General features: G+C 42.6%; 1 protein-coding gene across 2 annotated transcripts; it reads left to right on the top strand.

Moving 5' to 3' along the window:
- The first annotated feature begins 3958 nt into the window (after positions 1–3958).
- Positions 3959–20198, top strand: Trappc6b (trafficking protein particle complex subunit 6B). 2 transcript variants are annotated; one of them, XM_048362151.1, is made up of 7 exons: positions 3959–4179; positions 4211–4302; positions 8825–8892; positions 10872–10989; positions 12761–12844; positions 17452–17545; positions 19643–20198. In XM_048362151.1, the coding sequence occupies exons 2-7, from the start codon at positions 4222–4224 to the stop codon at positions 19672–19674; spliced, it is 477 nt and encodes a 158-aa protein (XP_048218108.1). In that variant the 5' UTR covers positions 3959–4179; positions 4211–4221; the 3' UTR covers positions 19675–20198. The 2 variants fall into 2 exon arrangements, with proteins under 2 accessions (XP_048218108.1, XP_048218107.1); XM_048362150.1 differs by having other exon boundaries at positions 3959–4184; positions 4216–4302.
- Positions 20199–21975: the final 1777 nt, after the last annotated feature.

Genomic DNA, 21975 nt, shown 5'->3' with positions numbered 1-21975 from the left:
GTATCCCAGTTACCAAAGTGGGACTCTAACCCAGGGTCGGACTCTAACTCATGGCCAGACTGGTGAAGTTTCATCCTGAATTCAAACTCCAAGACACTCAGTTAATAGGACTAGGATTTTTGTTTACTGCACCGTGCAGCAGTCCTCCATTTGGTAAGTGAAGTACAGCACTGAGCTTCAGTAGGCCTGAGTTTTTAAAGGCAAAAACCACACCCAGGTGGTCGAGCAAGTTAGACAAAGCAAGCAAAGGCTGAATTGGCGATTAATGGTTACAGATGATTACAATTCCAGCAAACAAAGTAATATTGACCAGAACACACACATTTCCAGGTTTTCCTTTTCAGATCTAAGACCAGACTATATTCCAAGTTTTTGCACTCTTCCGAGTTTCATTCCTATCCACTGAATTCTAGTAACCTGGTATTCAATTCCCCAATTCACTACAAGTCTCTATTTCTGAAATTTCCCCATCCCCAAAGGGGCCTTTTGAGGGGAGTCATCATAGTCTTGAAGTTACACTAATAAAACTTTCTTGGAGGGGCTGGAAATATAGCCTGGTGGCAAGAGTTCTTGCCTTGTATACATGAAGCCCTGGATACGATTCCTCAGCACCACATATATAGAAAATGGACAGAAGTGGAGCTGTAGCTCCAGAGGTACAGTGCTATCCTTGAGCAAAAAGAAGCCAGGGACAGTGCTCAGGCCCTGAGCCCAAGCCCCAGGACTCTCTCACACACACACAAAAAAAAAAAAAAAAAAGAAAGAAAACAATCATATGCTAGTCAACATATGTAAGCCAAAGTCTGACATATTTAAAGTGTAATATTGTCCCTGCATCAGTGGCTCAAGCCGGTAATCCTAGCTACTTAAGAGGATGAGACCTGAGGATCTCAGTTTGAAGCCAGCCTGGTCAGGAAAGTCTGTGAAGCGAAATAAATAAATAAATAAATAAATAAATAAATAAATAAATAAAATAAAGCCAGAGGTGGAGCTGTGGCTCAAGTGGTAGAGCACTAGCTTTGAAGAGGCTCAGAGATAGCACCCAGGCCCTGAGTTCAAGCCTCAGGACTACCATAAACACACACTCCAATACTCCAATGTAATATTGGAGTTGGGTATCTCAGTGGTAGAACATTTGCTTAGTGTTCATGAAGCCCTGATCTTTAGCATGAAACAAAGGTAAATATTTTAAAAATGTGATATGGGGCTGGGAATATGGCCTCGTGGTAAAGTGCTCGCCTTGTATACTTGAAGCCCTGGGTTCGATTTCTCAGCACCACATATGTAGAAAAAAGCCAGAAGTGGCACTGTGGCTCAAGTGGTAGAGTGCTAGCCTTGGGCAAAAAGAAGCCAGGGACAGTGCTCAGGCCCTGAGTCCAAGACCCAGGACTGGCAACAAAAACAAAACAAATAACCAAAAAAAATGTGATATGTATCTGGTATATTTGCCTCTCTGTAGTTGTCTCCTATCTATAAATAGATTCTAACAATTACTCTCATAGGGACAATTCTCTTCCTCTGATTAGTTTATATTTTCTTGTTAAAGTATATTTTATTTTTGCCTACTCTGTTCTCCTTTGTCCCTTGCTCCAGCTTCCAGGAAACTTCTGGATGGTTGAAGTGGCTCTCAATCTTTTTGTTCCCCTGGCTTAAGAGCCTGGATGCCCTACAATACATGAGTGGATCCAAATAAAATGTGATACCTATATACATTAGAATTTTATACAGCACTTAGAAAGAATAATATCATGTCCTCTGCAGGGGTGTGGATGGACACAGAACAAACCATGTTAAGTGAGGTAAGCCAAGCTCAGAAAGAAAAATGACACATGTTTTTTTTTTCCTAATAAGTGGAAGCTAGATCTAAAATACACTGCAATATGATAAATTAATCAGGACTCTAGGCATTTACACACAGTGAGACCGAAGGACAATACTCTCAGTAAAAGATGCCTGATTATTGTGCCAAGTCGCAAGACCACCCCCAAGACCACCGAGATTCAGACACTCCGAAATGCAAAAGCAAGGCAAGGCTTTATTTAACGAGCTGCCAACTCGGGCCTCGTCCTACCCACAGACACAGCGGAGGTTAGGAGGGAGCCCCGAGCTGTGATTACACAGGGCTTATAAAGGCAAAGAACAAGGTTACAACAATCAGGTGTGCAAGCAAGATTAGGACACAGGTACAATCTGATTGGCTCAGGGTTTAATTCTAAAATGGGGTTCACGTGTCTGGCACTTCAGATCATATAAAATAATATTTATTGAAATGAACTCTAGGAAATGGAAATGAGGTGTTTTTTTCCTTTGTTGCTACTTTCGTTTTCTTTTTGTCTTGTTTGTTCATTTATCTGTCTTTGGGAGTATAAGGAGAGGTATAGATTCTGAAGGACAAAGGATGAACAAATGCAGCAGTGGTACTCACACTAAGGTCTGTCCTTGGAGGGCTCCATGCAGATGCGCCCCCTACCTCAGTCAGTTAGCTGGGTAACCAGCAGACATAGAGGCAGTTACCTCTCCTTCCCTGAGGTCACACCCTAACCCACCTGGCCACGCCCTCCTGCCTCTGCCCTAGATGGTGCGTGTGTGTTTGTGTGTGTGTGTGTGTGTGTGTGTCTCCCCTGGCCATGCATCATCTTGGCCCTAGGCCAGCAGTTCGGTGATAAACTTGTTTCTCCTGGTGTTCTCCTTTATCTGCTACCTACTTTAAAAACCTAACACTCACTAGACACTATATTGAAAATGAACTGTATAATTTGTGGGCGAGGATGGAATATAAAAAGAAATGTAGGGCTGAGGATATGGCCTAGTGGCAAGAGTGCCTGCTTCATATACATGAGGCCCTGGGTTCGATTCCCCAGCACCACATATACAGAAAATGGCCAGAAGTGGCGCTGTGGCTCAAGTGGCGGAGTGCTAGCCTTGAGCAAAAAGGAAGCCAGGGACAGTGCTCAGGCCCTGAGTCCAAGCCCCAGGACTGGCCAAAAAAAAAAAAAAAAAAAAAAGAAATGTACTCTTTATCTGACTTGTGTAACTGTAACCCCTCTGTCACCACCTTAATTATAACAATAAAAATTAAAAAAAAAATCTAATATACATTGGTACACTATCTCGACATATCTGAAATTCCTCTCAGAACATAAATATTTGTGTGCTAGGCGGGTGGTGTGTGAAAGCATAGGTCCCGGCCATCCCAGGGGACCATGCGGAGTTAATCGTAGACAGGAGAAAGTTCATAAGGAGGTTTATTAGTGGGGCCATAATTCCGCCCCCCCCCAGCGGGAGCTACATGGGGTCTGCACCTTATCCAGGTGGCAGCTTCTCACTGGGCTACAGGGGAAGTGGGTAGGTCTTAATGGTGGATCTGGGGGCTAATGGGAGGAGCTGAGGACCTGAGGCTAGGGAAATGCTAACCCTGTGCACCCGGAGTCCCAGGATGGGGAGGCTGAGGCAGGAGGGCCTCCCCTTCTCTGCCAGAATGACTGACTTATCCAGTCTCTTCACAACTTTTCATATCAAAGAATATATGGAAGGAAACAAGATTTGGAACCAGTAAGAATTCTTGCGACTCTCTCTTTCCCTCCCTCCCTCCCTCTCGCTCTCTCTCTGTCCCCCCTTCCCCCCCACTCTCATTGTGAATACAGAGAATTGAACCGAGCAGCCCTCCACCACTTGAGCTACGCCTCCCACAATTATTTTTTCCCCAACTTTTATATCCAAGTAGCATAGGAAAGTCAGGAAACTTCTTATGTCTACATTTGTCATCCACCCTCCATCCTCTCGGCTCCACTTTATTCTGGAAGGACCGCTTCCTGGGAGGGGAGGGAGAGGGGGAGGAGGGAGGGCGGGGCGGGTGGCCCGGGGAGGGTGGCCCCCGTCACCATAGAGTTGGCGGACCGTCGGGGTAGAGGGGACCGGAAGTGGCCACACGCCGCCCCACCCCCGCCGGGGGCCCGAGTCTCCGGCCTCGGTTGGGTTTGTGCGGCTGTCAGATTTGGCTCTCTCGGCCCTAGGGCGCGGCGGCCCTGGGGACCGGTGGCCCTGGGGGCCGGCTCTCCCTGGCACCGGCCTTGGGGAAGCCAGGAGCTTTCTCCGGTGTCGTAGCAACCAGGAGCCGGGCGGCGGCCTGAGGGAACGCGGCGCGGGCCGGGTCGCTGGAGCGCCGGCCACCGGCGGCCCAAACGGGAGTCGGAACCCGAAGCTTGCGAGAGTAAGGAAGAAATGGCGGACGAGGCGTTGTTTTTGCTGCTCCACAACGAGATGGTGTCGGGAGTGTACAAGTCCGCGGAGCACGGGGAAGTGGTGAGTTGGCGAAGGCGGCTCGTGGTTCCCGCGCCTCCCCGGCGCCGGCGCCGCCGGCGGCGTCCACCGAGCCGGTCCTCGCCGCCGCGCACGCCGGCCCTCGCCGCGCGCCGCTCTCTTCTGCATCTCGCTTCCCTTCGGTCCGCACTTACACCTTTGCCGTGCAGTTATCTTCTATTCCTGTCCCCACCACGATTTACGGCCAGGTGAAACGGCACACGTTTTTTTTTTGTTTGTTTGTTTCCTTTTGCTTTTTCTCAGGCTCCCAAACAGTTTCGGAGCGGTCCTCGGAACAGTTCTGTTCCAGCTTGAGAATCCTCGACCCCCTTCCCTCCCTTCCCCTCCCTCCCCCTTTGTCTGGTACTGAGGCTTGAACTCAAGGCCTCACTCTTGCTCTGTTTTTTCATTCAAGGCTGGTGGTGCTCGCCCATTTGGGCCACACCTCCACTTTCAGCTTTTTGCTGGTTAACCGGAGATGGGAGTCTTTGTCTGGGCTGCTTCGAACCTTGATGCTCGGATCTCAGTCTCCGTGAGTAGAGAGGATTAAAGGCATGGGCATTTGGCTCCATATATGATTTTTAAAAATATATCTTTTCAGATTGAAACTGTTTTTGGATAACAGAATTGTCTTTTCATTTATTATGACACCAAGTGTCACAGTCTTCCAGTAAAGTGAAGTAATCTTTCATAGGTTTTGGGGTGACATTAAAAAAAAAAGAAGCAGGGCTAGGAATGTGGCATGCCGGTAGAGTGCTTCCCTAGCATGCATGAAGCCCTGGATTCGATTCCTCAGCACCCCATAAACAGAAAAAGCCGGAAGTGGGGCTGGGAATATGGCCTAGTGGCAAGAGTGCTTGCCTCATATACATGAAGCCCTGGGTTCAATTCCCCAGCACCACATATACAGAAAACGGCCAGAAGTGGCGCTGTGGCTCAAGTGGCAGAGTGCTAGCCTTGAGCAAAAGGAAGCCAGGGACAGTGCTCAGGCCCTGAGTACAAGCCAGGACTGGCCAAAAAAAAAATAAGCAAGCGGTGTTCTTACTGTTCATATAAATGATTTCAAACTATGCTTAAAATGGAACTAAATATCTTAAAAATTGATTTATTTGGCACTTCCCACTCCATGGGAAATGCATTTCAGTTGGGAGATGAGAATCTCATGGACTTTTCCTGTGCTGGCCACCTTTGAACCATGATCCTCAGATCTCAGCCTCCTGAGTAGTTAGGATTACAGGTGTGAACCATCCATTAGTGCCACCATCCATTAGGATCACTTTTGTTTTATATCTCTTTACTTTTTACAGTGTTAGGGGATCAAACCCAGGCCTCATTCTTGGTAGATAGTTCTACTATTAAGCTCCAGCTCCAGCTTCAGAGTCTAGTTTAGAAGGCCCTATGTTAAAATACAGAGAACAACCCCCACATCAAATTTGTTTTAACTGAGCAATTTGAGAGTAGGAATTTGGGTTTTTACCAAGTTCCTGTATGATGCTGATGTTGCTGGTTATGGAACACACATTGACCTGTGCTGAGATGGAAAGTTGCTGAAAGAGGTTGATGTTGCAGCTTTAAAGAGGCTCCTTAAGATGGACTGCACTGAGATGTCCTCATGAGAGACCAACGATGTGAAGGAAGTGAGGGAGTTATGTGAGTAAGAACAACAGTCTCTTGGCAAAACCCCAAAGAGGTGTTGAAAGGATAGTAAGGAGACTAGTGTAGTAGAACTGTGATTGTATGAGGAAGACTAGAAAGTTAAAGCCAAGGATCTATTGGATATGCTTTGTAGGTCTTTGTGGGGGGGTCCATGACACTTTTTGAAGTATGTGTAGAGATGTTATCTAAGATTAGATGATCAAAGGAAGAGCAAAGCAGTTCCATGTCTCAAGGAATGTAATGGTCATCAAGCCATGACACTGGATGATCCTGAGCAAGGAATGATAGATCTGCTGATGACACAAACAAAATTATGCCTTAAAAAAAGTTCCTGGGGTGGGGGCACTGGTGGGTCAGACCTGTATTCCAAGCTACTCAGGAGTTTGCAACATATGTTTTGTGCTGCAAAGCCAGCTTGGCAGAAAAGTCCCTGAGATTCTTATCTCCAATTCTTTTTTTTTTTTGGCCAGTCCTGGGGCTTGGACTCTGGGCCTGAGCACTGTCCCTGGCTTCTTTTTGCTCAAGGCTAGCACTCTGCCACTTGAGCCACAGCGCCACTTCTGGCCATTTTCTGTATATGTGGTGCATGGGGAATTGAACCCAGGGCCTCATGTATACGAGGCAAGCACTTTTGCCACTAGGCCATATCCCCAGCCTCTTATCTCCAATTGTTATCTTCAGTTAACCAGCAAAAAGCTGAAGTGGAGCCATGGCTCAAGTGGTAGAGTGCCAGTCTTGAAAAAAAAAATCCCAAGAGCATGAGTCCACAATTTCAAGGCCAAGTAGTAGCACATATACACAAAACAAACCCCCCCCCCTTTTTTTTTTGCCAGTCCTGGGCCTTGGACTCAGAGCCTGAGCACTGTCCCTGGTTTCTTTTTGCTCAAGGCTAGCACTCTGCCATTTGAGTCACAGCGCCACTTCTGACCATTTTCTGTATATGTGGTGCTGGGGAATCGAACCCAGGGCTTCAAGTATACGAGGCAAGCGCTCTTGCCACTAGGCCATATCCCCAGCCCCAAACCACCTTTTTTTTAGTCTGTTTTTGCATGCTAATAACAGCACCATTGACAGTGTAAGTTATTATACAAGTTTATTTTAATTCCTGGTTTGTATTCAAGGTCAAGGGAATGTATCTACTGATGGTATTCTTGCCAGAAGAGTTCCAGGTAGCATAGGGTGTCATATCAGAGACAGGGATGTGTGTGTCTCTGTATTATCATCTTCCTAGAAAGCCACCCGTATTCAATCATAAGAGCTCCATCCTGACAACTGTAATACTATTTGCGAAAGGCCCCATCGCTCTGCACCATAGATGGATTATTATTTTTTATCATTTTTTGTTTGTTTTTGTGTCTGTATTAGGGCTTGAACTCACTCTTGCTTAGATTTTTTTTTTTTTTGCTCAAGACTGCTGCTAAACCATTTGAGTCACACTTTCTCACTCTTTCTCTTTTTTTTTCCTCCTCCTTCTCTTCATCTTGTAATTTTGCCAATGTTTCCTTTAACAAACCCTTTTGTCTTAATGCCTCAGCTTCATATGCTGGGCAGGTGTTCAACTCTGATCCATATATGTGGATTAAATTTTCATACAGGAACACTTGTGGGACACATTCAAGCTGTATGCACACGTCATTTCACACATGGATCCAGTAGACTTCAAAATGAAAATAGGACAGTTTTACTAATGCATCTAGCAACAAGAAAAATGCTATGACATTTATGAACTGCTGCTTAAAGAATACTTGCAGAACCTAGGCATGGGTAGCTCAGGCCTGTAATCCTAGCTGCCCAGGAGGCTGAGATTGGAGGAATTCAGTTTGAAGCTAGTCCAGGCAAGAAAGTCCTTGAGACTCTTACTTCCCCCGAAAAGCTGAAATTGGAACTGTGTCTCAAGTGGTAGATTGCTAGCCTTGAGCAAAATTTGCTCAGGAACAGTGCTGGACTCTTGAACTCAAGCTCTACTATGAGCACAAAAAAATAAAAGAGCTTATAGAATTATTTCACCTTTTTTTTTTTTTTTTGCAAAGAGGCACAAGTCCTTAGTCTACAAGTCTATAGTCTACAAGTCCACTTTAAGAAATGTGAAGTACTGTCAATCAGTTGATAATAATTGATAACAATGAACTTTTTTGCTCTGGGCTAGGACTCTTACCACTTTGAACAACAGCTCCACTTCAGGCTTTTTTTTTTTTTTTTTCAAGTTAATTGGAGAATTGTCAGAAACTTTGGTTTTGAGTTGCACTGCTCAGATCTCAACCTCCAGGATTACAGATCTCAACCAGTGGATCCACTGGTGCTCTACATTATTTCTATCATATTGTAAACTTTCTATTGTTAAGCATGAATTATTTTGTCATAGATTTTCACATATGACTCATTCCTTAGAATTCTGCAGCAGGAGTTTTCAAACACTTCAAAGATATTTGTTAAAATAGAAAATCTCCTGTATTTTTTAGGCTAGTAGAATTTCCAGCCAATATACAGTCATATCTTTAGCCAAAACTTTACAAGTTTTGAATACCAACTTTCTGACATTCTGAAATTCAAAGCATTTATTTATTTACTTTTGTTTTGTTTTTTTGCCAGTCCCAGGGCTTGAACTCAGGGCCTGAGCACTGTCCTGGCTTCCTTTTTGCTCAATGCTAGCACTCTGCCACTTGAGCCACAGCACCACTTCTGGCCATTTTCTGTACATGTGGTGCTGAGGAATCAAACCCAGGGCTTCATGTATACAAGGCAAGCACTTTACCACTAGGCTATGTTCTCCCAGCCCCAGCATTTATTTATTTACTTATGTCAGTCCTGACACTTAAACTCAGGGCCTGGGCACTGTTCCTGATCTTTTCATTGTTATTTTTTAAAATAGGAAAATGGACGATGTATTACTAAGCTGGAAAACATGGGATTTCGAGTGGGACAAGGATTGATAGAAAGGTGAGCAGTATGGATTTGAAAATTTTCTTCCAGGTAGGTTGTGATACAGATGATCCATTTCAAAAGATTTTGCATAAAATCTATGATATTTTTATCTTCATTCTCATTTTAATTCTTTCCTGCTCTTTAAGTCACAGACTGAGTTTCTTTTTTGGGGAAAAGGTATAGCTCACTCGTAGAGCTTGTACTTGGCATTTGCAGGGCCCTGGACTAAGCACCTGAAAAACCCAAAGACCTAACAACCCCCCACCCCCCCCCAACAACAACAACAAAAAACACAAACCCTAACACCCAGAAATCTGGTGTTAGTTTAATTCAGTCAAATATTACTATCATTCACTTCTTTTTTGAGTCATGGTCTCCTTGTACAGCCCAGACTGGCTTTGAACTTGGAAATCTCTTGTCTCAGCCCCCTGAGTGCTTCAGTTTCAGGCATATACCACCTGAAAATATTGGTGTATTGAAGTAACTCAATTGTCATATCTTTTTTTTTTTCTTTCTTTCTTTTGGTGCTGGTCTTGGGGATTATAGTTAAGGCCTGGGTGCTATCTCCTGAGTTTTTATGCTCAAGGCTAGAGCTGTACCACGTGAGGCACTGCTTTTTTTTTTTTTTTTTGGCCAGTCCTGGGCCTTGGACTCAGGGCCTGAGCACTGTCCCTGGCCTCTTCTTGCTCAAGGCTAGCACTCTGCCACTTGAGCCACAGCGCCCCCTCTGGCCGTTTTCCATATATGTGGTGCTGGGGAATCGAACTGAGAGCTTCATGTGTAGGAGGCAAGCACTCTTGCCACTAGGCCATACTCCCAGCCCCACTGCTTTTTATTAGTTAATTGAAGATAAGATTCTCATAAACTCGATTGGTTTCAGACTGTGATGCTTGGATCTTAGCCTCCTTCCTGAGCACCACTTTCTTCATTGGCACCTGGCTCATTTCTCCTCCCCTTCCCTTCCCCCCTATTTATACTTCCTCTTCCCCTCCCCTCCCATCCCCTCATTTCTCCCCTTTCCCCTCCCCCCCTCCTTTCCCTTCTCTCTTCCTTCCCCTTTCCTCTCTCTTCCCATTCCTCTTTTCCTCTCTCCTTTCAGAAACCTTGAACTCATGGCCTTGGGCTCTAAGTAGTTCCACTCAAGGCTGGCTCTGTACCACTTGAGCCACAGCTCCACTTCTGTTTTTTTACTCTAACTGGAGATTACAGTCTTGGAATTGGTCTGCCCAGGCTAGCTTTGAACCTCAGTCCTCAGCTCTCAGTTCCTGAGTAGCTAGGATTATATGCATGAGCCACTGGCTCTTACTTGAAATTTTTTTTTTTTTGGTGCCAGTCCTGGGCCTTGAACTCAGGGCCTGAGCACTGTCCTGGCTTCTTTTTGCTGAAGGCTAGCACTCTACCTCTTGAGCCACAGCACCACTTCTGGCCATTCTGTATATATGTGGTGCTGAGGAATCAAACTCAGGGCTTCATATATATATGAGGCAAGCACTCTTGCCACTAGGCCATATTCCCATCCCTCTTATTTGCATTTTCTACTGAAAGTCTAGTAGATTTTTTAACCTGAATGGAATTTTATTTAAATGAACAAGGATCAAAGTTTCTTAAAGTCTGTTTATAATTTAATCTTAAAATTTATAGATTAGATTTATCAGTATTTGTAAGTATTTAGGTAGTTGGATTTGAATTATATTTTATATAATACTGTTCTATTGAACATTTTTATCTATGAGATTAATTTATACTTAGAGTTTTGGTTTAACTGTTGACAACATACTTGTAGGCTCCATAATATAAGTGTGAATTGATGAAAATGGGATCTACTTTACCTCATACTTAACATTTCATGTCTGTCAGTAAATGTTTAGAGCTGCTAAGGTAGCTGTTAATGAATGAAATCAGTTGATTTTCTCTTGGGGGAAGTGAGAGAAAATATCTGCCCTTTTGTTTCTTTGGAAGAAATATGTTGTGTTACTTCTAGTTGGTCTTTTTAGGTTTACAAAAGATACTGCAAGATTCAAGGATGAGTTGGACATCATGAAGTTTGTATGTAAAGATTTTTGGACTACAGTATTCAAGAAGCAAATAGACAATCTAAGGACAAATCACCAGGTATTAATAAGTATTGTTCTCTAGTAAAGTGAATAAAGACTAAGTGACCAGCTAATTCTTTTTCCCATTTATGCCAGCTCTATTAAAAATTAAAATGTATCAAATATCAGAATGACAGTTGTTTTTTAAATTTAGTTGCTTAGTTATTATCACTAAGTGGTGATAATATGCAGAACTACAAATATACCACATTTATACCTTCAGAGTAATTTCTACATTATAAATTACCGCTAGAGCATGTTTAAATAAATTAACTCTTGCATTGTTAATAACAAAATGAATTTTAGAGCAAGTTTAAATAACTTAAATATCTCTTTTTCTTTTTCTTTTTTTTTTTTTTTGCCAGTCCTGGGCCTTGGACTCAGGGCCTGAGCACTGTCCCTGGCTTCTTTTTGCTTAAGGCTAGCACTCTGCCACTTGAGCCACAGCGCCCTTCTGGCCATTTTCTATATATATGGTGCTGGGGAATTGAACCCAGGGCTTCATGTATATGAGGCAAGCACTCTTGCCACTAGGCCATATTCCCAGCCCCTTCTTTTTAAATTTCTTTAGCAGTGCTAGGGTTTAAACTCAGGGCTTATATTGGGGAAGCACTCAATTCCTGGAGTCATATCATCAGTCTGTTTGCTTTTAGTATTTTTTAGATAGTTTCTCACATTTTGCCCGAGCTAGCCTCTGGTGTTAATCATTCTTTTTCCATTCCAGAGTAGCTAGATGATAGTCTTGAGCCACCATGCCTGGCTACTGTTACTTCTTTCTATTAAAGATTTTGTTACACTAAGCACCAGTGGCTTACATTCCCCCCAATCCCCCACAAACACCATCTGTTGCTAGGACTGTGTTGGGTTTTTTTTTTTTTGTGTGTGTGTGTGTGTATTTTTTTTGGGGGGGGGGGTCGTAGGGCTTGAACTCTTGACTTGGGTGCTGTCCCTGAGCTTCTTTTGCACAAGGCTAGCACTCTACCACTTGAACCACATCACCGTTTCTGGCTTTTTCTGAGTATTTATTGGAGATAAGAGTCACACGGACTTTCCTGCCCAGGCTGGCTTCAAACTGGGATCCTCCGATCTCAGTCTCCTGAGTAGTTAGGATTCCAGGCATGAGCCACCAACACCTAACTGGGACTTAACTTTTTATTTTGTGTGTGTTTGTCAATATTGGGGCTGTACCTTAGCTCTTTTGCTCAGGACTAGCACTCTACCTCTTTAGCTACAGCTCCACCTTAGGCTTTTTACTGGAGTCTCTAGGACTTTCCTGAACCAGTTGGCTCTGAACTGCAATCTGCAGATCCTAGCTTCCTGAGTACTAGGATTACAGGCATGAGCCACTGATATGGGGCTTTAAGACTTACTTGCCATGATAATGGGAAGAAGTTGCTCAATTTGCTGACTTTTGTATTATCATGCTCCTTACTGAACTCAGGTACTCATGTTTGGTTGGCAGGTGTTGTACCACTTGAGCCATGCCTCCAGTCCCTTTTTGCATTGGTAATTTTCAAGGTAGAGTCTTGCTTCTTATGCCTAGGCTGAACTGGACTATGATCCTCCTAGTTGTGCTTAATTGTGTCTGTGGGGGTGACAGGTATATAATACCACTATGCCCAGCTATTGGTTGAGATGGAGTCTGACAAAGTTCTTTTTGTCCAGTGTTTTTTCAAACTCCAGTCTTTTCCCCATCATTCTTTTTATTTTTCTTGCCAGTCCTGGGGCTTGATACTTTTAAGGATTACAGGTTATACTGACTTTGGATGTTTTTATATCTTTGAAACTAGGGCATCTATGTACTTCAGGACAACAAATTTCGTCTGCTAACCCAGATGTCTTCAGGAAAACAATATTTAGAACATGCATCTAAGGTATTTAATGAATTGAACTGTTATTTTCTACTTAAAAAAAGGTAGAATGCTTTCAACAACTGCCATTTCAACAACAATGCACTAACAACAGACTGTACTTGAGCAGGTGGTCTATTGCTGGAGCCCTGATTCTAACTCTGGTTATTTTTTTAGTTTTTTGCTCTGGTTATTTATGTCTTGTTCTTTTGGTCTGAGACCGGAACTTGAACTCAGTACCTGATGTTTTCACTCCCTGGTTAGCGCTCTACCAACTGTGCCTTGCTTTCAACCTCTTATTTTTTGATAGTACTGGAGTTGAGTGTGTGCCTGTGTGTGTGCATGGCGCATATGTGTGTATGTATGTGTGTGTGTGTGTGTGAGAGAGAGAGCGAGGAGAGAGAGAGATTATTGGGGCTTGAACTCTAGGCCTCATGATTTTGCTCAGCTTTTTTGCTAACAGCTAGTGCTCTACATTTGAACTACACCTCTAGTTCTAAAACTGGGGTGTGAAATCAAGGTCTCAAGCAGGTTCTCAGTTGCTGAGTTATACCTTTAATCTTTCTTTTTACACTGGTTATTTTTGAGATAGGGTCTTACTTTTTCTTTTTTTTTTTTTTTTTTTGCCAGTCCTGGGCCTTGGGCTCAGGGCCTGAGCACTGTCCCTGGCTTCTTTTTTTTTTTTTTGGCCAGTCCTGGGCCTTGGACTCAGGGCCTGAGCACTGTCCCTGGCTTCTTCCCGCTCAAGGCTAGCACTCTGCCACTTGAGCCACAGTGCCGCTTCTGGCCGTTTTCTGTATATGTGGTGCTGGGGAATCGAACCTAGGGCCTCGTGTATCCGAGGCAGGCACTCTTGCCACTAGGCTATATCCCCAGCCCCCTGGCTTCTTTTTGCTCAAGGCTAGCACTCTGCCACTTGAGTCACAGCACCACTTCTGGCCATTTTCTGTATATGTCGTGCTGGGGAACCAAACCCAGGGCTTCAAGTATAACGAGGCAAGCGCTCTTGCCACTAGGCCATATCCCCAGCCCAGGGTCTTAATTTTTCCATAGGCCACTTAATTTATGTTTCCCACTATAGCTGGGATAACAGGCATGTATACCACATCTTACAGACTTTTTTGTTGTTGTTGTTGTTCGTGGAGTTTGAACTATGGGTCTGGGCACTGTCTCTGAGCGCTTCATTTCAAGGCTAGCCCTCTACCAATTTTAGCCACAGTGCTACTTCTGGTTTTCTGGTGGTTAATTAGGCATAAAGAGTCTCACAGACTTTCCTGCCGGGGCTGGCTCTGAACCACAATTCTCAGATCTCAGCCTCCCGAGTAGCTAGGATTACAGGCATGAGCCACTGGAGCCCAGCCTTACAAACTTTTTTGCTAGGCTAGATTCTTAACTATTACTCTCCCAATCTCCATTTCCCATAGCTAGGATTATAGGTATGAGCCACAGGCTCCTGGCTCACAACAGACTCTTAAATTAAAAATAGTTTTTTGCCTATCATTGATGGCTCAGGCCTATACTACTTAGGAGGCTGAGATCTGAGAATCATGGTTTGAAGCCAGCCTGGGCAGGAATGTCCAGAGACTCTTATCTCTAGTGAACTGTGAGAAAAGCTGGAAGTGGAGCTATAGTTCAAGTGGTAGAGTGACAATCTTAAGCACAAAAGCTCAGGGACAGCACCCAGGAGTTCAAGCCCCAGGACTGGTACACACAATAAAACATCTCCTAAACTGCTTTTTTTTTCTTTATTTTCTGTGAAAAGGAGACAGATTTATTACCAACTTAGATATACTAAGCTATAGCTAAATAGGTCTGTAGAGACCAATAAAAGAAACATTACTAAATGCTCTTGAATATTGATTTATGACAGATAGATACATCAGTAAAGGCACTCAGACTTACAAAACTGACATTAGCTGTGCAAATTATGTACCTCAGAGTTATCTCCTTATTAAAATACTTTAAAATTAACATTTGTTTCTCTTTTTTTTTGCCAGTACTGGGCCTTGTACTCAGGGCCTGAGCACTGTCCTTGGCTTCCTTTTGCTCAAGGCTAGCACTCTACCACTTGAGCCACAGCGCCACTTCTGGCTTTTACTGTATATGTGGTGCTGAGGAATCAAACCCAGGCTTTATGTATACGAGGCAAGCACTCTTGCCACTAGGCCATGTTCCCAGCATTTGTTTCTAAAAATACATATTTTATGTTAAGTATGACTGTTTCTGGACTTTGTGTGGTTTATTTCTGACAGTACTGAGGTTTTGAACTTGGGGCCTGCTTAAGCCTCACCCAGCCCTTTTTCACTTGATTTTTTAGATAAGGTTTCTTACTTCTTGCCTGGGGTAGCCTGGAATAATGAACTTCCATCCTACAGCCTTCCATATAGCTGGCAGCAGTAACTTGAACCACCACGGGTGGCTTGTTGGTTAAGATGAGGGTCTTGCTAATAACTTTTTCCCTCAGGCTACCTTTGGACAGCAGTCTTCCTGATATCCACCTTCCAAGTAGTGGGGATTACAAGTGTGAGCCACTGTACCCAGCCCATGTTTTGCTTTTTAATCTTCCATGTTAATTAACGAATAAGATGTATAAAAGAAGTTAACAAGTTTTAATGTAAAAATTTCCCTTGAAGTGATTAAAATACTTTCTCAAGTATGACCTGCTATGCATCTGTAAGAGTTTGCCCATTCCTAAATTATCTACCGGAAAGATAGTACAGTTACAATGGAAAGACACCAAGTCAGTTCAGGTTTTTTTTTTCTTTTTTGCCAGTCCTGGGGCTTGAACTCAGGGCCTGAGGACTGTCCCTGGCTTCCTTTTGCTCAAGGCTAGGACTCTGCCACTTGAGCCACAGCGCCACTTCTGGCCTTTTCTATATATGTGGTGCTGAGGAATCAAACCCAGGGCTTCATGTATATGAGGCAAGCACTCTTGCCACTAGGCCATAGTCCCAGCCTCAATTTAGGTTTTAAACTAAACTTTTTATAATTTGTGGACATTGAGTGTGTTACATGATCCTCAAGACCTTAGTTTCCTCGTTTCTGGCTTTTTCTGGGTAGTTTATTGGAGATAAGAGTCTCATGGTCTTTCCTACCTGGGCTAGCTTTGAACTGTGATCCTCAGATCTCAGCCTCTTTGAGTAGCTAGGATTGATTACAGGAGTAAATCACTGGTGCCTGGCCTTTCGGTCTTCTTAATGTGTCTTTTCTTCCTATACTTCAGCTCCTTTCTTTTTCTTTGCTTCTATATGACAGTGTATCTTTTTTTTTTTTTTTTGCCAGTCTGGGGCTTAGACTCAGGGCCTGAGCACTGTCCCTGGCTTCTTTTTGCTAGCACTTAACATCTGTACTTCCTAGAACCTGAAAATTCTTTGTTGTGGCAGTCTGTAAGTCTTGGGATTATTGTTAGTAGAAATCAACTCTGAGGAAATAAAATATTAGTTTTCTGAATTGATAGGAAGGCTCAGAAAATAGGCAAGATGGATGAATGTTTTGGTGCTTGTTTATAATTCTTGCTGTTGAGAAAACGCTTATAGGGGGATAACAGTCTGAGGCTAGCTGGACAAAAGCATGAGCTCCTCTAGACTCTCTGGATACAAACTAAAAGCAAATAGATTCATGGCATGGCTCAAGGGTAGAGCACTTGTATAGCAAAACCTAGGCCCTGAGTTAAATCCTTGGTACCACCAAGTAAATAACAACAAAAAATGGCAAGAAACCTACACAGGGCAAAGCAGCCAGAAAAAGAGCAAAGTAAATAATGGAAAAGGTTTAATTTGAATCTTGTGGTATGTGGATAATAATTACAAGGCATCTTTGCCATGTCCAGAACTGAATCTAAATCTGGAACTAAAATAGCATGTTTCTGTTACTATTTTTAGATTCAGAGTTCCTGGAATGGAGTACCTAATTCGTCAAGCTAGTCATTTGTCCATGTAATCTTTTTTTTTTTTTTCCTTGTGGTATTGAGATTTGTACTTGGGGCCATGAGGCAAACACATGAGCCACCCATTACTTTTCCCTCCCCATCAGCCTAGGAACAGAAATCTAGCAATTGGAATTTTTTTTTTTTTGCTGGGAACGGATGTGCCAGTCCTTGGGCTTGGACTTAAGAGCCTGGGCATTGTCCTTGAGCTTTTTTGTTCAAGTCTAGTACTGTACCACTTGAACCATAGCTTCATTTCCAGCTTTTTTGGTGCTTCATTGGAGACAAGAGTCTCACAGAGTTTTCTGTGTGGGCTGGCTTCAAACCTTGATCTTTAGATCTCAACCTCCTGAGTGGCCAAGATTATAGGCATGAGTTACTGGTGCCTGGCTACCAATCAGATGTAACTTAATTAGTTCTACAAACTTTTCTTTTTTTGCTGAGGAAGATGTAGCTTGACTTTGTTACCCAGGCTAACCTAGAACTCCTGGCCTGAAAAGATTCTTCTACCTCAGCCTCTGGAGTAGCTAGCACTATAAGTTTGTACCCTCTTCTTCCCAGCTTTTCACAATCTTCTTTCTACCAATGACAGCAACAACATACATACTTATTTAACAAAGACTTGTTGATAGCATGGCTTGAACTAAATGTTAAATTTATTAGTAGCTTTTCTAATTAATAAGCCCTTACTATTTTTTTCTTTTAGTATTTGGCATTTACGTGCGGCTTAATCAGAGGTGGCTTATCAAATTTGGGAATAAAAAGTATTGTAACAGCAGAAGTGTCTTCGATGCCTGCCTGTAAGTTGAAAGTTGGATTATACTCACAGATGTTTTTAATGATTTTCTTTAGGTGTGTTTTGTTGTTTTGTTTTTTTTTTTTTGGCCAGTCCTGGGCCTTGGACTCAGGGCCTGAGCACTGTCCCTGGCTTCTTCCCGCTTAAGGCTAGCACTCGGCCACTTGAGCCACAGCGCCGCTTCTGGCCGTTTTCTGTATATGTGGTGCTGGGGAATCGAACCTAGAGCCTCGTGTATCCGAGGCAGGCACTCTTGCCACTAGGCTATATCCCCAGCCCCGTGTTTTGTTTTTTAAACGTAGAAGAAATTGAAAACATTCTCCTTAGTGGCTCTAAATTTAGTGTGGTAATAAACCATACTGTATTCATCTCCAGCTATTTTCAAATTAGTAATTGACAAAGATTTAAGAAAATCCAAAAAATCTTATAACTAGGGGACAGTTAACTTTTTCCTAAAAAGAAGTAACACTGGTGAGCAGAGAGGAAACAGCTTAGCTTGGTCTCCCCAGTGAGCTGGGATATAGACATTCAAGCCCCTGGGATAAACAGTAGAAACTCCTTACTGGTTACAAAAGGGGTCTTAGGCCAGGCACTGGTGGCTCAGGCCTCTAATCCTAGCTACTCAGGAGGCTGAGATCTGAGGATTATGGTTTGAAGCCAGCCTGGGCAGGAAAGTCCATGAGAGTCTTATTTATCTACAGTTAACCACCAATAAGCTAGAGGAAGAGCTGTGGTGCAAGTGGTAGGGTGCCAGCCTTGAGCAAAAAAAGTGTTCATTGACAGCACACATACCCTGAGTTGAAGCCCTAACACCAGCACAATCAGAAGAAAACCGAACAAAAAGAGGTCTTGGTGGAATAGTCTTCAGGGGGATGCAGGACCAGGAATACTTAGTAATTGGTGGGTTTTTCTTTTTTCTTTTCTTTTCTTTTCTTCTTTTTTGTTTGTTGGTCATGTGGCTTGAACTCAGGGCTTGGGCCCTGTCCTTGAACTTTTGTGTTAAAGGCTAGTGTGCTACCACATGAGTCCTCACAGCTCCACTTCTGGTTTTCTGGTGATTAACTGGAGATACAAGTCTCACAGACTTTCTTAGCTGGTCTGGCTTCAAACTGCGATCCTCAAATCTCAGCCTCCTGAGTAGCTAGGATTAGAGACATGAAGATCCAGTACCTGTCTTGTAATTGATGAACCCTTAACTATTGAAAGGAAGTTTTCTACAGTGATAATTGGGTCATTTGTTTGAGTTGCTGGTAGTTCAGCTCAAAGCTCTGCACATGCTAGTCAAGTGTTGCTATGCAGACACCAGTACCTAGCGTAAGACCCCTTTTGTAACCAGTAAGGAGCCTCTGCTGTTTATCCCAGGGACTTGAATGCCAATATCCCAGCTGCTATCCCAAACTAAACTCAACGGAGTATACACTTCGTAGCCCCTGCTGTATTCTTTTAAGAAAGCATTTTTTCTTATAGCACTGAAGATATCTTTTTTATTTATTTATTAATTTTTGTTGTTGGTGGTCATGGGCACTGCCTGAGCTTTTTCGCTCCAGTTTATTGCTCTACCACTTTGAGCTACAGCACTACTTCCTGTTTTCTAGTGATTAATTGGTGATCAAAGTCTCATGGATTCTCCTGCGTGGGCTGGCTTTAAACTGTAATCCTTAGATCTCAGCCTCCAAAGTAGCTAGGATTATAAGTGTGAGCTGATACCTTTTATTTTTAGAGTTTAAGATATATTTAGTATATAAAGCTAAATAAAACCAACTAGTCACTAAATTTCCTCAAAATCTCTTCACTGGGGCTGCTAGCCAGGAATAAAATTTCCTTGTGCTTCCTTGTATTACCTTACCTTTACTGTGATAATTAGCAATAAAATACCAAGAAGGTGGGATTTACAAAAACAAAAAGGCACCTACTGCTAAGTCAGATAAACATTTAGTAAAAGTGGAATTGACTTATTGAACACTGTGAGAGTTGTAGAAAGATGTTTGACACAGCAAGTTTGTTGATTGAATATGCTTCCCAAATAGGACAGAAAAAATTGATATATGGACTTGTTTTCCTTGTATTTAAAAATCAGTGACTTTTATGCTTTCTTTTTCAGGTAAATTTCAAGTGATGATACAGAAGTTATAGATTATACTGAAATGCAAGACTCTTCTACATTGTAAAGAGATAAATTATTCATGTATAAAGTGTTTTAAGTAATGCTTTGTCAGATGTTTGTTTAGAAGTAAGGTGCATTTTATTGGTTGAACACAGACCAAGTTAAAGCAGATCGTCATTTTACTGTGACATAAATGTTACTCATTATTCTAAATGAAAACCTAATTTCAAATAACTAGACACCAAGGTATAAATTTCCTTATTTCAAATGTTTTTTATTGGCTTACGGTAATAATTAACCACAGAGGAGGAGCAAAACTCAGGGTTTGTTGGATTAGCATAAAGGAAAATATGCAGTAAACAGAATCATTTCTGTAGGAATTCTAGAAATTTGTTAAAGTATAAGTTGTTTTAGTTATTTTTAAGAAGCAAACTATAGTAAATTAAGGTTAATTTTTAATTTATTTCTATTTGAGAGAACCTTTATGCCTGTATAAGTATTTCATATACATTGTGTGTATGTATGTATATATAAATACATGTGATTGTTTAAATTGCTTGAAAATTTAATTTCACTACAATAGATTCCAGTCCTTAATAGGTCATCTTACAACATGAGATACAGATTAGTTTACATGTACACTTGGTGACTCCAGGGCCAAAGAACACTACATATGTTAGGAAGAAATTTTTCTACTTATTCCTGCTTTGGTCTTGACTTTGAGCTTTTCTCTTCATGCATGAAAGTTCTAGTGAGGGTTGTATTATCTTTATCTTCACTTCCTTATGTATGCTTTCACAAAGGGTAATCGTCATACCAGCATTCATTGGGATCATATTTTCTCCATGGCTTGGGGTTACTGCTCATCTGCTGTAGGTCTCTTCATACTTTTTTTTTTTTGCCAGACCTGTGGCTTGAACTCAGGGCCTAAGCACCGTCCCTGGCTTCTTTTTGCTCAAGGCTAGCACTCTACCACTTGAGTCACGTGCCACTTCTGGCCTTTTCTGTTTATATGGTGCTGAGGAATCAAACCCTGGGCTTCATGCATGCTAGGCAAGCACTGTACTGCTAAGCCACATTCCCAGCCCCTCTTAGTACCTTTTTTGATTACTTTGTTTCTTTTTCTTTTTTTGGCCAGTCCTGGGGCTTGGACTCAGGGTCTGAGCACTGTCCCTGGCTTCTTTTTGCTCAAGGCTAGCACTCTGCCACTTGAGTCACAGCGCCACTTCTGGCCATTTTCTATATATGTGGTGCTGGGGAATTGAACCCAGAGCTACATGTATACGGGGCAAGCACTCTTGCCACTAGGCCATATCCCCAGCCCGATTACTTTGTTTCTTAAGCAGCTATCTTTGAACTTTCCTTAAATTTTTGCATATTGGAATAACTTGCTTTTATTCACCTGCATTCATCTCTGGTGTGGTGGGTAATATCTGAAGTCCTACTAAAACACAGGAAGTGAAGGCAGGAGGATCACTAGCTCAAGGGCAGTCTGGACTACATAGCATGATGCTGTCTTTAAACAAAAAAGAAAATGAAAACTGTGTTTACCATTTAACTACTGAATTGGGGAGGGTGGTTGGCATGGAAACAAAATGTCTTATGAAATTGGTAGATTAGAAAAGTGACTCTTAACAAATAAATAGAAAGTTAGTAATTAGAATTAGCTATTGGGAGCTGGAGATGAGAGATTGAGGTCAGCTGGGACAAAAAGTTCACTAGTTCATCTCAACCAATGCCTGGACAGTGGTGCATGCCTGTTATCCCAGCTACTGGGAAGCTTAGTGACTGGGCCTAATAACGCGTACCTGTCATTCCCAGCAACCCAGGGAACTGTAAATGGGAAGATGACAGCCCCAAGATGGCCATGATAAAGGGAGTCCCTTTCTTGAAAACAGCCAACCCAAAAAGGGGCTGGCAGGGAGAAGTCCAAGTAGTAGAGTGTCTGCCTTGCAAACATGAATCTCTTAATACCAACCCTTCTTCCTAAGTTATGAAACTGAAATTCAGTTAAATTAGAGGCATACAATTTTCCTTTCATAGAAAAATACTGTATTGGGCTGGGGATATAGCCTAGTGGCAAGAGTGCCTGCCTCGGATACACGAGGCCCTAGGTTCGATTCCCCAGCACCACATATACGGAAAACGGCCAGAAGCGGCGCTGTGGCTCAAGTGGCAGAGTGCTAGCCTTGAGCGGGAAGAAGCCAGGGACAGTGCTCAGGCCCTGAGTCCAAGCCCCAGGACTGGCCAAAAAAAAAAAAAAAAAAGAAAAAAAAAGAAAAAAAAAGAAAAATACTGTATTATCAAGACACAACTTTTTATTTATTTTG

This window comes from Perognathus longimembris, chromosome 14 (assembly GCF_023159225.1).
Source record: "Perognathus longimembris pacificus isolate PPM17 chromosome 14, ASM2315922v1, whole genome shotgun sequence".
NCBI classification, from domain to species: Eukaryota; Metazoa; Chordata; class Mammalia; order Rodentia; family Heteromyidae; genus Perognathus; species Perognathus longimembris.
This window is presented reverse-complemented; position numbering and strand designations above follow the sequence as displayed.